General features: G+C 37.2%; 2 protein-coding genes and 1 pseudogene across 2 annotated transcripts; all 3 read right to left on the reverse strand.

Moving 5' to 3' along the window:
* Positions 1 to 1388: 1388 nt before the first annotated feature.
* Positions 1389 to 4138, reverse strand: LOC120001281 (annotated as a pseudogene).
* A 1662-nt stretch (positions 4139 to 5800) lies between these two features.
* On the reverse strand, positions 5801 to 7648 carry LOC120001489 (actin-depolymerizing factor 5). Its single transcript, XM_038849848.1, has 3 exons — positions 7510 to 7648; positions 7154 to 7413; positions 5801 to 6186 (listed from the first exon to the last, which is right to left on the reverse strand). The coding sequence occupies exons 1-3, from the start codon at positions 7528 to 7530 to the stop codon at positions 6036 to 6038; spliced, it is 432 nt and encodes a 143-aa protein (XP_038705776.1). The 5' UTR covers positions 7531 to 7648; the 3' UTR covers positions 5801 to 6035.
* A 3552-nt stretch (positions 7649 to 11200) lies between these two features.
* Positions 11201 to 15396, reverse strand: LOC120001220 (peptidyl-prolyl cis-trans isomerase CYP21-1-like). The gene is made up of 7 exons (XM_038849444.1): positions 15127 to 15396; positions 13464 to 13551; positions 13186 to 13233; positions 12798 to 12821; positions 12531 to 12713; positions 12318 to 12393; positions 11201 to 11619 (listed from the first exon to the last, which is right to left on the reverse strand). The coding sequence occupies exons 1-7, from the start codon at positions 15223 to 15225 to the stop codon at positions 11457 to 11459; spliced, it is 681 nt and encodes a 226-aa protein (XP_038705372.1). The 5' UTR covers positions 15226 to 15396; the 3' UTR covers positions 11201 to 11456.
* Positions 15397 to 17397: the final 2001 nt, after the last annotated feature.

A 17397-nucleotide genomic window follows, 5' to 3' on the forward strand; every position in this document is an offset into this window, starting at 1 on the left:
TACCACCACATGAATTGGGGTTAAAATGGTGGATAATTTTCAAACCTTAAGCTCCCTTAGAGGGCAGAACTTGAGGGGTCAACTGTGTAGAAAGCTTATCAAATTCTTATAACGCACAGGACAATACTAGAGACTCCTTGAATTTGATCTCTAAAAATTTCTTAAATCTATGTGACATTAAAATAATCATTAATTAAAAACATACATGTAGAGTTTACTTTACATTCAATACTCCATATTAAATGAGAGTCTTTTATGAACGTTATTTAGGGGTCTCAAGCATTATCTATCGCATCAATAAAGCAAGGGAACCAAATGTTTGACTATTAATGCCACTTTTTCACTGCCGAAATCTATTGCCACAATAACGTATCTATTCATGTAATGGTGACACCAGTGGATCTTGTTGTCAACGTCAAGGAGAAACCAGATCACATGAACAGGATGCGTAATAACTAGTCAGCCTATTTGGCTGGATTGGGAAAATTTTCTCACTTACTAAGAGCATCCACAGTGATGCATCAAATATCCAGCACTTCAAAATCATTCTCTCTCTTCTCATCTATCCTACGTGGCACAATTTAATTGGATGAGTGAATCCCACAATATACATTATTCATCAACACTCCATACATTCCAACACTTCATACTCACTTTCTCTATTTTCTCTCTCTTCCTTTTTATCATCTCTCTCTTCTTTTTCATATCTCTCTCTTCTTTTCATCTTCTCTTTCTTCCTTTTTATCATCTCTCTCTTCCTTTTCATCACCTCTCTCTTCACTATTCATCACCTCTCTCTTCACTATTCATCAACTATATACATACTCCAACTCTCAAGTATCATTTTTCCACAATTAAATTTTCAAGTGTAATTTTTCACCCATTGTGTGTATGTAGCACTATATTTATCAAAAAAGTAACATTTCAAGTACTTGAAATACACCCCATTATACCCATTGTGAACATCTAGCACTTAACTTATCAAGAAAGTATCATCTCAAGTACTTCAAATTCTTCCCATTGTGGATGCTCTAAACTATTGACAAAATATTAGTCAACTAGTTTATAATTAGCATATATATTTTTTTTAAATAGAGAAGGTGGATTCGAATTCTAGTCATCAAGATAATTATACATTATCCTTATTACTTCAATTAATGATTCGGATGTATGTTCATAATTAATATATATAAACACTAATCAACATAAAGTTAATAAATATAGCAATACGTTAGAGAAGCATAATCAAAAAGATAAAATAGCTAAAACCTAACATGTTGTCAATGAGGGATTTTAACTTTTCGAAAAAGATATTTGCCCTAATAATTAAGATTATAATGATTTCAATTACTGAGATGTATGAACCAAATTTAAAGAGTCTGTGATGGGTTCTCGATTGCTGGTACGAGTAGCACCACTGTCAACTTCTTACGCAACAAAGGTGAGGAACCATTACACACTAGGATCTTAAACCATGCAAGTGTAGCAAGCTGTACACTTTAATCCTACTTTCCAATTTGGGTCCAATAAAAACTTGTTAATTTGTTGGTCTACAATGGGTTGATTTGAGTAACCACAACGGGGCTCCGAACCACATGCTTACCGTCGGACCATGAAATTGACCCGAATACCGCACCCGAATCACCCAGCATCATGTTTCGGGTATCCGCAGTAACTGTCACGATAAAACTCCGCTTCTTCACCGCTTCAGTGAAGGCCAGATTGGCCGGCTTCACGCTCACTGTTACTCCATTCGGCGACTCTATTGTTGCCCGGTAAACTGAGTTTGGCTGACCGACGTTGGTCGCGGTTCTAATAAACGTCTTGCTCTGAGTCCTCGTAGATGAGTTAGAAAACAATGCAGCAATGGAAGGGTAGTTTAGATTCTCTGGCTTTGGCTTTCTTGCCGGACACTTGGCCGGTGAATGAGTGATCACCTGAATTACCTTTGGCTCATACCCAATTGAACAAAGAAAGTTCACGTAATCGTCATTGGTGATATCATAGACTAGTCCGGGATCCATTGCGAGACCAAGGTTGAGATGCCCCGCACCAAAAGCGTAAGGAGTCGATGGCTTGCCTGTTGATTCATCAGTCATGGGCATCTTCCGGTTATCTACTAATCTAGCGGTGGTCATCATTGCGGAACGAATTGCGGCTGGGCTCCAGTCAGGGTGTGCGGACTTTAGCAACGCCGCAGCACCGCTCACGTGAGGAGCGGCCATTGATGTTCCTGAAAGAATGTTGAACTCTGTTCTCCGTGTATCAGAGTCCTGTCCGGTTGGACCTACGGCGTCGGTCCAAGCGGCAAGGATGTTCACTCCTGGGGCAATCAAGTCCGGCTTGAGAATCTCCGGGTTCATTCCGTTTGGTCCCCTCCCCGAAAAGAAAGCCACAACTGGAGCCGGTTTTATCCCAAGTATAGTACCTTTGAAATCAATGGTTGCCGTCGGATTTGTGTTCGATGAGATGTAAGATTTGAGTGTTTCACCCTCGTTAGAACCCACAGCACAAGCAGGCAAAAGATGAGCATCGGCCACTAACTCTTCACCGTTGGAAATTTCATTTGCTAAAATCATGCCTACACCACCAGCTTCCTTCACTGCCAAACCTTTAGCCACTCTCGCATTACTTCCACGATCGCAGACCACAATTTTGCCCCTCACGAGATTCGGTTCAAGAGAATTTTCCATACAAAATGAGTCTGAGAAGACCCCTGATTTCCCAGGATAAACCAGAGTGTACATTTGCCCCTTCAATGGCGCTCCAGAGAACAGAGACACCCCAGAGAGCGTGTGGCTATTTCCAAGAATCACATCTGCGGGAAAGTTCCTGTCAATTGTGCCCGCACCGACCGTGATAAGCCATGGTGCGAGGTTCGTCACTGACATCCCATCAGGCCCATCGTTACCAGCTGAGGAAGACACGACCACCCCTTCGAAACGGCCCCGTAAGAGCCGATTGCTATAGGGTCAATATAATACGGTGTGGACCACCCTTCACCGCCTCCAATTGAAATCGATATGACGTCCACTCCATCGGCCACGGCGGCATCGAAAGCAGCCAAGATGTCAGAGTCGAAGCAACCGGAATTCTTCCAGCAAACCTTATAAACCGCCAATCGCGCCTTTGGCGCCACACCTTTCGCGATTCCGTCAGCGTACCCCTCCATACTTGCACGGTAAGAGTGGCGTCCGGCAGCAGTGGACGCCGTGTGCGTCCCGTGACCTTCCGCATCTCTCGGGGAAAAGAATTCAATGGTGGCATTAATTCCGCCTAACGTACCACCTGTTCCCGGCCCAGCCTCATGTCCTTTAGCAAAAAATCTCACTCCGATTAATTTCCTGTTACAGTTTTTGGGGCTAAATTTCACTCCAGTTTCACAAATACCCTTCCAGCGGGTTGGAACCGGCCCCAAATTGACATCAGAGAAACTCCTCCTCTCAGGCCAGATACCGGTATCAAAAACTCCAATGATAACATCAGATCCATAATTGGATTCCGACCAGAGCCCTTGCTGATTACGAAGTCCAAGAAACTGCGGGGAGCGCGTGGTGTGCAGTTCCCGGCGACGGTCCTCAAGAACAGCCAAAATAGAGGGGTTTTGGCTGAGCGTAGAAGCTCTGTCTGGAGAGAGCACAGCAGAGAAGCCATCGCAAACAGTATCGTAAGTGTGGAGGATTTGAAGTGGGTCTGAGACGAACTCGGAAGAGTACCAGTGGTAGTGGGTTGGGAAAACGGAAGGCTTGGCTTGAGAGTCGACGAGGAAGATGAAAGTCTTCTTGACCGTCTGATCAAGGGAAATCGCAGGAACGAAATTGGAGTAAATGAAGAAGAAGAACATCAGAGAGAGCGAACTGGAGAGAAACGTAGCATCCATCACCACGACTGAAGTGAAGTGAAGTGAGTGACCGTTCGCTTACCGACTGAGAGAATGCAGTGACAGAAGTATTATTGTCTTCTTCGTCTTGACCTTTTTTTTTTTCAAAAAAACTCATAATTAAAATTATAAACAGAGATATGTGGGGATATTATTTTGTCTTTTTTTGTTATAATCGCTTGATCTTAACGACGTCGTATTAGAGGACTTTAAGTTTAATTAAGAATCGTTTATGGACATGACGCTCAATCATGGCCGTTGGATTAATGGGAATCACTAGGGCCTGAAATTAGATAAAATCCAGGCCCTCTTTTTTGTTTTTCTAAGGCTTTGGATATTTTATTATTTTTTGTGAACATTGGCCTAAAGTCTAGCCCAAAGATTGACAGGTAATGGTAGTTATTGGTAGGTAATGCGTCGTCATGCTGCTTTTGGGTCTTAATTTCCAAAGCCCACCAACAGAAAAAGCTTAGCGGCCTAATATGCAGCCTCGCTTGATTACCATATTAGAAGAGTGTTGTGCTTGTGCTGACGTAAATAAAAACAGTTCATGCCAGATAAAAAAACATTAAACAAAAAAAATTCAAGTAATTTACAAGGAAAAACATTGATTAATCATAATCAAGCTTATAGTGGAGGATTAATCATTTACATATATATGATGTTTTCGAAAGTTTGGTTGCGTTATTCTTTCTTTTCTAGTGGTGTAAAAGTATTCACTAGTTTTACTACTGTCCTCTGTATGTAACTGCTTTTCTTTTTCTAGATCGTTCACCTTGCATGGTCGCCGCCCCATGAATGAATCATGAAATTCATCAAAAAGAAAGGAAAATAATAGGATGAGATAGGTAAATATATGAAGTGAAAACGCAATTAATTATGAGTGGGAAGATAATAATTAATTGATGAAGAATGGTAGCTAGCCAACTAATGGCAATGACAATGAGCATAAATTTGGTAGGAAAGATATGATCTTTCGTGAGTTAGGTGTCAATACTTGATTGAATGGCCCATGGAATCAAACCACTCCCCATGCAACTCCATAAGTCATGAGTCATGTTTTGGCTCTTGCTTTCTTACTAAACTATTCCACAGCTATCAGGTAAGGGTGTACATCGGGTTTTCATACCCGAACCGACTCAGCCACCTGGCCCAATATGAAGTTTATCAGGCTAGTCCGAAATTATTCTTACCAGTTCATTTCGATGATTTAAAATTTTGGTGGCTTGGAACTCATGAGTCACCCGAAACACTTTTAACGGAGTTATGAGTTGGGTCTTCCACCTGTTCAAAATTATTGGGCAGAACCCGACCCCATTAGATAATGCGAAATCCGTTCCCATGTACACCTCTTGCTATTAGAAAAGGTAGTGAAATCATATTGTTAGCCAAAAGCAACGTTTGACAGCAATCCTTTTTCTTTGATGGTATTTCAGGCATAGAAAACCCTAAAACTTAAAATTTACAAATGAAAAAAATGTCCCAAAGTAGACTTGTTAATTGAGTGCAATTAAAACCCACTTGTTGGTAGAAATGATTAGTGGTGTGATAAGATTGAATTGTTACAAGAATTAATTTTAATTGAGTTCATTGCAAAAAGGATTGTGTCCTATTATTTTGAAGTGTTAAAGTATCAGATTTGGAGATTCAACAATTCCCTAGAATCTACAATTCATACTCAATATGAAGAAAAAGTCGTACAAATTTTAAAAATAAAAAAACAAAAATGTGGTGTGATGTGACACATCTCTCAAGTCATTGAATTTCAATTGTAGACTCTATAATTTGAAACTAATTGCGGAGTACTCTAATCCTAAAGTACCACAGGCGCACTAACAATTCAAAGTAACTAAATTTAGGGCAAAAAAGATTGAAAAAGGGGTTTTTACTGTAAATAATGCAGGGCACAAATTGACAAAGTGGACAAGAATTATTATCATTATTATAAATTAGAGAGAAGGATTAACATTAACATACATTACATTGGTCCCAAAACTCTGAAAGATGACAAGGACAAGAAAAGCACATCTCATCTAGTCTAGTTGGGTATTATTAAATTTAAACAGTAAGATGCCACGACAAGAGCTTGGATTAGATATATATATATATATATATAAACAGACATATATATATATATAAACACACGCATATATATCTATTTGGCTTTGTCCTGAATCAGATCAAATCCCATCTCAGTTGGGTCAGTTGCTTGCAACTCGTAGTGAATGCCCTCTAGCACTCTCCTTAGTCCAGCTTTGGATGTTGCATATAACATCTTTGCTCTTATTCTTGATGCTGTGGGAGCCCTGCACAAAATTATAAACACCCAATTTCATAAAATCATAATTAGCAATCTAATCTCATGAACATCTTTTTATGATTTGGAAAATCAAATAAAAATAAAACCCTAAATGTTATTGAGTATTAAGAATTATCATGTGGGGTCTCCATTTTTTTTTTTGATAACCGAGAATTCTCCAGCTCAACATACTTACCAAACAACTAAGCTAGGACTAAACTCACATTGTCAACCCAACCCGCTCCGCACTGGCAACATGTAAGACCGAACCAAAACTTGTGTAGGGAGAACGAGGCCAAAGCCTACAAAAGATAGCTAACTCCACAGAGCCTCCCATGCATGCAAAGAAATAATGTTGAAACAATTGAGCGTGAGAGTTGAACTTATAACATTCCACAGTTAGTCAGTTACAATAGTCTAAGGTTACCATCCTAACCAAAACTTGAACTTGGGTTGTCCATGATTTGATATGTAATGTTCCCCACCCAACAGTTGGCATATTGGCCATTCACGTTGTCTTTGAAGCATCATTAATTCGTAAAGCCAAAGTTTCATCATCATAAGTTATTGAAATTCTCACCAAATCACTAATATTCTAACCAAATTATATTAAACTCCTAACCCATTAATCCAAGGAATTAGAGCTCAATAAGTGTCCAGGTTAACACTAATAATGCAAAAATAAAGCCTCAGATGCCTTTTCTTATTAAAAATAATAAAATTACTAACCCACATTAATTTTTTTTAATCTTAATATATTAAAATCGAATCTAAGGTAGACCGACCCATCAATATTGCTGGTCATTTCGGACCAAAATGCAACGTCTTAAATGACCAAACCACCCCTTTCGTTTTATCCTATTAACACTCATGACCCTGCAATCGAACATCTACATCTACTATGATGAGAACCCAGAGCACAATAATAATAATAATTAATTAATTAATAAAAAGGATTAAAAAGGGTGACCGACCAAGCGATGAAGAAGATCTTGCTCTTGCGGCAGTTATCGACGGTGACAAAGTCGAAATCGAAGACGGCGTATCGGCAATCATCACCCGGCAAGGAGGCGGCGAGATCATCGTAACTCTCCCCCGGCCCACCGACCTTATCGACTGTGACCAATCTGGATTTCTCATCAATCTTGTACACTATGTACCTGTGAATCTTCTTCCACTTCATCGCCATGAATGAGTTCTTGCACTCATCAGCAACCCACATCCCAGTAGTCGCCTATCACCCATACAACCAATCACACTCGATTAGCACAAAGCAATTCAACGATCAAACAAGAAAAATTAAACAATTATGTATGCAACGAACAGATACCATTTTGAAAGCCATTGCCATTATTGCTGTTGAAGGTAAATAGACTCTGTGCTTGGTGTAGAAGGAAATTTCAGGGTAGCCTCTGAATTGGGTGTGGACCAACTACGGATTATAAAGCGTTGTGAACCTAACATTGCCATTGATGTTCATTATAATTACAACTTTGTCCCTGTCTTTATCCTTTAGTGCTTTATTTTGACTCGGCTGCTGCTGCTATTATTATCTCTTATTTTAAGTGAAGTGAATTTGATAGTCTTTTTCATATTAAAAAAACTCACACACGTTTGTGCTTGTACACCTATTTTGTCTTCGTATTCGTCTCAAAGCAGTTTGATTTTTCATGTGATTTGTTAAGTTAATTAATGTTTTAACTTTTCTCTATGCCATATATAGAAAATCATTCAATTTTAAAGGTGTCCATCTTACAAACCGAAGAGGGGTCTGTTCCACAAATCCCTACCGTTTTAATTACGAGACGTCCAGTCTATTTATCAGTATGGGATCCACATATTTTTTTGAATTTGTTATACAAATCCCTACAGTTTTAATCACGAAACGTCCAGTATGTTTATCAGTATGGGGTCCACATGTTTTTTTGAATTTGATAAACATATTGGACATTTGTAATTAAAATTGTAGGACAATGCAAGCACATCCAACGACACAGATGTAATGATTTACTTCCAAGCTGGCAAGCTACAATCCTTGTGACAACGCGCTAGTTTTTGGCTCAATTTATCTTGTCCACATGTGTGAAATTTCTGTGTACGAGAGTGTGACGACTCAAGTTTATGTCCATATTCCATGTTGAAACGATAAATTGTATAGTGTTTTTACCCGTTTAAAAAAAACTTATGAGCTGAAAAATGAGAATGAAATACAAATCCAAGTAATTAACTAATTATGGTAGTGGATTAAAATTCTTAAAATGACGACCATTCAAGTGTATGACGAGAGATTTGATGGCAAAGTTAAATGCACTCAATTATCTCCTTAAAAAAATATGATATTGGGTTTCCTCGAATATAACTTGGGTTTGGTGCTAGCTAGTTCATACTTCATATAGGTGATCACCCCCATCATGTACTAATTCTGTCTCCTGCCTCACAAGCAGCAACCTAGATCTCTCTACCTGCCTAAACTCATTCAAACAGTGTAATAATTGCATTAGGAAATAAGATAGAAAGTGTATATATATATCATCTAGGAAAACATGTACATGATTACACTATACAATGTGAAATCTAGCTTTAATTACAAGGTGAAAGATTATTGAACATAAAAGTATGTAGATCCTACGGTGGTCCCATCTTGGATCACACGCAGCTAGACCCACATTCCCATCTCTCTATATTCGTGTTCATCAAAAGGAGTCTTCGCGTGAAAGCAAAGGAGAAATGAAGATGATGGATAAGAAATCTTATTCAGAAAAAAATAAATAAAAAAAAAGCTAAAACCTTGCATGTTCCAGCAATCACAGTAAACCTGCTCAGGTTCTTTTCACCCATTCGCAAGTTTTTGGGTTGGTAGTATTTATCACATCTCGTATTCCCATGTGCGTGAGTTTTTCCACAAGTTTGTCTAAAGGCTATGTAGTTGTGAGGGGCAACAGCCAAACAATTATCCTATAAAATAATGTTGCGTACAATTACATATCGAAAATTATAAACATCTCAATAATTATAAACATCTCAATAATTGACATCACATCACATCACATTTATCTCAATTGTTGAGTTAGACGCACGGAATCCAAGTGAATTAGTAGGATCCATATGTCTCGGGTGATGTACATAAAATCATGTGTGTGTCTTTTAGATGAGCAAAATCATGTGCATGTTCAGATATGGGTTATGAGAGAGTGTGTACTAAGAGGACAAACACTAAAATGTAGAAGAGTTGCAAGAAAGAGAGAAAATGACATTCAAAGGAGAGACATGTCGCTCTTTGAGGTGGCCATCCCTCGTGGAAATTGAAGCAAATCAGCATGTAATCCTACAACTATTGTCCATGACTACTTTTATAAGAATCTGAGTTTCTCAAAAGTTGTCTATTAATCTAGGGAGTGGTTATGAAATGCCACCTTGGTTTGGTATTATAGCTCCTGAATTCTTATGAATGGAAGCACCCTATTTGGTGGTGCAGCTTAATCCGGCACCAACAATCAGTTGGCATGCATATCTGGCTACTGTAATTATAGCCAATGTTGAGCAACATCATGGCCCAGCCTATTTCAGAACACAAATCCCTATTGAACAAGAAGCAATAGCCGCATAGATCTTACACATAATCGCTAACCTGGGACATGCCATAGCATCACTTCTTTCTCCTCATGTTTTGACCAGCTAAGCATCAGGCCACGCCATAAACTGTTGAGGAATTGTCAGTTTTCTGTTGGTCCTGAATGATATTGGATCAGCTAAGAATTGAGTCATATCAGACACCTCAGTATTCACATCTATTTCACAAAAAGTCATATGGACTACCTCCAAAATGCATTGTTGTCAACTGTTTAATCCAACCACTCCAAGTATCCAACAAGTAATCAAGAATACTTCCATAGTATTTGTTGTCTGTACACTGTACTGATGTGGATACAGATATGTGAACAATTTCAAACTTCTTCAAGGACTGATACCACTCTCTTTCGACTTCTTTAAATAAAGCAACCCTCCAAATAAAAGAAATGGAGTTCTAGAGCAGTATCAAACTGCCAAGAATAAGTAAGAAGGAGGTATCAAATGAATAAGTAAATGATGGTCTATCCTATTTCCATTACTTTCTACGTTTCTGTTATACTAATAAGAGTCTTATGTCTTAACATGCAACGAAAGATAGATCAGAACGGAAGAATTTCTATTGAAATTTCCAGAAGTAGATTCCGTACCATTCAGGTATTGTCCTTTCAAGATTAGGTGCCTTCTTTAGGTGCGCATAGAACTATAGTATCACCAACGTTAAGACGGTAGACTTGGGTCCAGAAATTGAAATACATATATGAATCAGCAACCGCGAGCAACTTCAATTGTCATCATTTGGTGGCATATCCTCATCATTCTTCTGTTGGGACTGTAATAGCGGAAGAAAAAATCTTGTCACTACTGGAGTTGAAACTTGAAAGCAATAAGTATTCGAATAAAAAATGATACAAGTATGCAGAATATAAATATTTTAAAAATTTTCAACAGCATAAAGGATTAAAATGGCATCAGTAACACAATGCAAATGTAACGACGGAAGGAGATTGCACATACAAACACTCAAAAAGCATCATGTGTACAGAGTCAACCTTCCTATCACACTATAGAAGTTCCATAAACAGACCTCGGATTGAATTTGCAAGGATGCCAGCAGATCTTTGGAGGAAGGGTCATTTGAGCCAATTCCTAGAAGCTGCAAAAGTCAAAAGATTTAAAATGCAATTATCACATGCTAAAATCCAACGATGACAGAGTAAACTAATGCAGGTTCAAGTTGGACATATTCATCCAAGGATCGATGACACCAATAACTGATCCTTCAACACCTTGCTTGATTTATAATTGTCCATTTACAGTTCCAGACTTCCAGCTACTGTTCTGTGTCAATAAATTTAACTCACAATTGTCTGACGACTGTAATTATGAAACAATAAAACATCTTTGTTAAGACCAAGTTTCATGTTTGATCTACTTACCATGGAATTAAAGCATAACATGTAGATCCTTGCACAAATTTTCCTCTGATTGCTAAACTACAGAACAATTTTTATATTAACAGACAAACAGATCCAGAGCAGTGGAGCACACAACAGTATTTCCACAACTAGAACTACTGGATCTAAATCATGAACAGTATAAAGTCCACGACATGATACAACGGATAAAATAGTGATTGACTAGCTATATTTTAAAACAAGAAAAGAGGTTGGAGAACTCCATAAAGAAACTGTCTCTGAATGATGAGCTTCATCTTTCCTCATCCCACTTGCTCTTGGGTATCTCTCCAGAGTCGGCAATGATTACTTTCTTTCTAGGTTTCCCACTGTAGGTTCCTGCTCCTCCTTCGATTGCATACACAGTATCCATTCCTTGAATAACCTTGCCAAACGCAACATGCTCTCCATCCAACCTAATAATTTGACCAATAAGTTAGAATGTGAAGCATATAGGTCTAAACCGGACGCAACATGCATTTGAGTATCACAACTAAAGGAGTACAAGTACTAACACCGCCACCGGAATAAGTGGTGTATCCGCATATGCCATATTAGTGTATCCTAGATTACGATCAATATATCTCAATCACCTTTTCCTCAAAAAGAAAAAGGAAAATGAAGATACGGATGGAGAGGGATATCATACAAACAATTAAAAACGCATTTAAGCTAACACTAATCTGCAAGCTATAATTCATGCTGTAAGAACTAGCAATAGCACATTCACAAGAAAGTTTGAGAATAAACTTAATTGCATCAGTTGCAAATAAACAACAGAAATAAGGACTTCACAATTTGCACATGCTTAAATTTATGTTTTAATGCCTAAGATATATGCAGCCTCACTCCCACATAATGGAGAGGCTATTTCCAGGAATTGAATTGATAAAATCTGGGTTATAGTGAAGCAACTTTACTACTAGGACAATGGTCACCATTATTAGCTACAATCACAAGATAATTCAAAAATTAGAAAGGAACAGAAGAAAAAAATCTTCTTAGGGAAAAATTAATGCCTATGCCTTGTTAATTATTGCCATCCACCATCTTTGGACAAGTTAACTGTTTATTCTTATCCTTTACTTGTTTCTGCCACTAAAGAATCACTTACCAGCTAGCCTTGACAGTTGTAATAAAAAATTGTGAGCCATTGGAATCAGGCCCCGAGTTCACCATTGATAAAACACCTACAAAAATAACTCAAAATTTTGAGAGAGGTGACAACCTGTAAAGTACAGAAAATTGTAGTTTTGGCAAACAAAAAACTATTTGTGCATAAACCAAAAAAAATAGTTCCATTAGCCATTAGGTCACATTTGAGCACCTGCATGTGCATGTTTTATCTTAAAATTCTCGTCGGGAAGAGACCCGCCGTAAATAGATTCGCTACCCCTGCCATCCCCATAGATTATATCTCCACCTTGAATAACGAATCCAGATATTATACGATGAAATGGTTTTCCCTTATAGTGGAGAGGTTTTCCATTCTTGCCAGTCCCCTTTTCTCCTGCAATTTGAAGAATAACTAAGACCTCGCACATTGACAATGATGAAGATCTGAAATTAATCAAAAGGATAGACAAACAAGCACCTGTGCACAAAGCCCTAAAGTTCTCTGCATCAAAATTCAGGAAAAGAAAAAAAGAGAAGAATCAGTATTGACTAACACGCAGATAAAGCAAGTAGATTTGTAAATTATCAATCTATCATAAAACACACAAATATTGCACATTGCCCAGATTTTGAATTCCAGTAACCTAATTGACTATACTGAGAAGCTAAATAACTCATATGGCCTTTTATTCTGCAAGGTTTAGGAAGACGCACAGATAGTCTGGTATTTGTTCGAAACATTTGAGATATTTTGAATGAAATTGACTTGACCTACCTTCATGACATCTATCCACCACTGGATTAGAAGAAAAAAAAATTTAAGATCCTGTTATTTGATCAGTTTTAAACACAAAAAAAGGACATACCAGCAGTTTTTGGAACAACTTGGCCATATAGTCCAATGACAATTCTACCTGTGGAAATAAAATGACGTAGTCAATTAATAAGAGACTGTGGGGATGGAAAGATATAAAAATTATGCTGTTCGAATGACAGCTAATTGAACATGGGTGCTTTAGGCAATAACTTTTTCGTCATTTAAGCAAACTAAGAAGGCAACGAGTTTAGGGGTCTTATCAAAAATATTTTTTTAAAGTGGGATTTTAATTACAAGCATTATCATTGTAAAGATGCAAAAGCATACCTATATGTTGCTTATCAATATCAATATCCAAGTACACTCTGTGAGTAATTTCATACACCTCTTCTGCTTTCTCTTCCTCCGGCGCGTACTATTAGAAGGCATGGGATCAATTTTTCACATAAACAAGCAAATCAAGTAGATTGTTGAAAAAGAAAATGCAGTTACTTGAAGGGTAAGCCACATTGAGGCCAGAAAAGTAAGGAGGGAAGAAATAAGGCCAAATTTCAATCCTAATTGTCTTCATTTATTTATTTTGAAACTACTAAAACCCTAAAGCCACGTCCATCATTGGGATCGTAATGACATATAGGTAAACCCCTAACAGTTGGAGGAATTCCCTCACCCAAAGCATCAGATAGATCACAGAGAGCTTTGCTATGGGACTTCAAGCACATAGTTATAATTTCATCATTTAAGCACTATTAATCTCAAACAGTCGAACGTGCCTTATATCTCCAAAATGTATATACATATATATCAAACAGACACTGAAATTTTTTCAGCATAATCGGGTCTCAGCTAAATGCACATGTGTGCACATGAAAGACGCCTGAATAAATTCTGATAAGAAATGCATTCACTGACTAATAAAAAAAAAATACTTTCACTTGCAGTGAATAAAACTAATCAAACTAACAGCATCAGTGAAACTAATATCAAAAAGTAAGGAAAAAAAGGTACAGAAGCAATGGAACTACTATAAGTGCTACATAACCTCATAATAGCATTTTCCTCTCATCTAGGACTCCCAGAACTTGTCATAACCTACAACCAAGGCAATAGGAAAACAAGATCCAATTGCCCATAGCTCTTCCCTGACTCATGTGCAAGTATCTAAACATCAAAACCACGACCTCCTCCAAGAAACCCTGAAGCATTTATTTCAACATAAAAGGCATAAAAGACTGCCTCAATAATATAGTCTACAGCCCACTATACTCTGACTTGAATCTTTTGCCATATGGAATAAGCATTAGTAATAAATTACTGTAACTGTTCCAGAAAGCAAACCCTCTAGCCCAAATCCATTTGAAACCTGTAACCTTAATGCCAAGTTCACATGTAAAATAGCTATACATCAACAGCTACGGCTACTGAAATATTCGGTGACATTTCAAGACATTTATCAATGAACTAGAGCACACTATCACTGAATTCCTATATTCAACCCTATCGTTTATGACACGGAAATGATTCATCCAAGCAATTTGTTGGAATATTTAACAACGAATAACATGTTCTGTTAAAGATGCGTGAGAATAGGGAGCAGCAATACTAAACATTGAATTCCCAGCCAACTAAGTGCAAGATGAATAATGAACTAATGAAGCACAATCGCAAAAGGATTGGCTCCACAAGCACAACTGGATTGGCTCCGGCCACTAACACATAACCAGAAAAAATAATAAAAATCAAGATTCAAAATCCACAATCCAAATTGAGAAATGCATCTCATCTCTGTCTCACAGGCCTCAAAAATCGAATTGCAATTAAAATTCTGATGTCTATAATGGAGCATTTAGGATGCAATATCCAATCAAAAACAGATCCCGAATGCACAGTACAACAAGATTGTCGTCATAGCACAAGCCCCAAATTGGCAACTAAATCCCTAATATACATTTCTGCACGTTTTACGCAGATGAGCTACCAGAGTATGCACCTTTTTGTGACCGGTGAAAGCGAAAACGAGGAAAATCGAGAGGACTATCAAGAGGAGCAGGCACCGTGGCTGAACCAAAATCGAGATCACTCGACGCATCGTTTTGAGATACTTTCTCCTTTAATCTCTCTAACAATTCGTGGTCAGTATCAGATACAGCTTTCTCGATTCTCCATGAATGACAAAGCTTCACTTCCGCATTGTGTCAGTGCCCCCTGACAGAGATGTTTCCGGTAGAGGAATGGAAGAGCGAAGTGTTTCTGTGTTTGATTAACTGGTGCGTGTAAAAGATGAGCTTTTGTTCCCATTTTTGGGCTTGTGTGACAAAGAAGATGTTAAGTAATTGGGCCCAACAGATGGACTTTGGGCTGCAAAGTCCACCCAAATCACCGACAACTTTTGAAATATAAGTGCTCGGTTTGGTGGAGTTTATTATGAACTAACTCAGAAGTTATCTGACATAAGTTATCTGACATAGGAGATAACCTGGTTGGTCAGGTTGTCTGCCCAGGACCTTGAGATCAAGGGTTCTATTCTCACCAGGGGGTTTTGGATTTGGGTAGTTTTCCATCCGCAGTGGTGGCTTTCATACCCCTCGGCATGGCTTAGTGTGTGGGGCCTGTGTGCCTTTCAAAAAAAAAGTTAGATTGTAAATTAAATGTTTAATTGTAAAATTTTAAAATATATTATAAATTATTCTATCAATTGGAATTAGTGAATGGAAATTTATAAGTTCCAATAAGTTTCTGTATATTATTTTAAAACATAATGTGGGCTCCATTAAATAGAACAAATTCAGTTTTAATATTTTATTAATAACTCATTAAATACAACAAATCAAATTTTATTTTTAAATTCTTTTACTAATTTTGATATAAAAATATTTATAATTTATACTTAAATTAATTTTAGTAATAAATTATATTTATTAGATTAAATTTAATAACAAATTTATTATAGAAATCATAAAATCTAATATTATAATACTTTAATTCAACAGTTTTTCCATTAGCCTCAACTTTTAGTTCGCCAAAATCCAAACATCTCACAACATATTACACAACTTTGAGCGCTTCTTTTTCTTACACAGCTTTTCCGTTAGTATTAAAAATCAATCTAACCGTTCTACTAAACACACCCTATATATCTATAACACAATTTCGCGTGCCGAAAATCTTTCAACTCTTGCAAATTCCAATTTTTACTTAAATTTCATTTGAAGTTGCAGTTTTTTTTTTCCTTTTAATATACCCCAATCTAAAGCAACATGAAAAAATGGGGCATTTTTATAATTATTGAAAGACAAAAGGCATCCATGTTGAGGTGGAGTGATGAAAACCTTGATTTTATCAGAATTAAGAACATGATTGGGTTGAGAGAAAACTCTCGGTTTTAAGAACAAATATCGTTTTTTTGTTTAATTTGATTGATTCCCAAAACAATATACCAACTGGCTATATATAGCCATGAACTACTAAGTTCAAATAAAATTCTAACTAGAATAGAATACTAACTTAAGAAAGTAAACCGTAACCTAATATGAAAACTATTATTATTAGACACTAACACTAAACTAATCACTAGAATCTGACTTTCTAATTCCTTATATAGTTGACGGCTGCAACATTGTTTCTTTATTTGTGCCTCGATCTACCTCCTTTGCAACGTTACTTGTGTTTTGCATGGAGATGGGTCATCCGTCCCTCGATCATTGACTTAGGATTCTTTGGTCTTCATCACAGAGCCGCGTAGGCTATGTTTCATCGTTTGGCAGCCTTTTTTCTTTGTGGTTGTGAGGGAATAATGTTAGTCTTGGTGATGTGAATAAGCTCAAGTATCACACTCAAACTAACTCACAATAAGGAAACAAACACTTTTGAGAATCACTCTCAATTTTCTTATTAAGGAATCACTCCAAAAACAAACAATTTATTCAATACAAAATATGCTAATCTTAACAATAAAAAGTATAATAATATAAATAGGTTGGACATGTCTCTTATTATGGTAAGTTCTTCAATGCCCGTGATCATGGCTGCTGAAATGAAGTCATCAATTGCTCTCCATGATTAACTCTATTGATCCCCATATCTTGCTCTCCCTAATCAACTCATTTGATCATTCTTTTGCCACATCAATTCTCATAATATCTTGCAAAGATGTGTCATAACTTTCATTCTAGTATTCATGTGGTCATGCATAATTATAGGCTTATCTTTTGCACCAATTATTTCTTGAATACCCATATTGTATCATTCCCACCGACTCACA

Source organism: Tripterygium wilfordii, chromosome 7 (genome assembly GCF_013401445.1).
Source record: "Tripterygium wilfordii isolate XIE 37 chromosome 7, ASM1340144v1, whole genome shotgun sequence".
NCBI lineage: Eukaryota > Viridiplantae > Streptophyta > Magnoliopsida > Celastrales > Celastraceae > Tripterygium > Tripterygium wilfordii.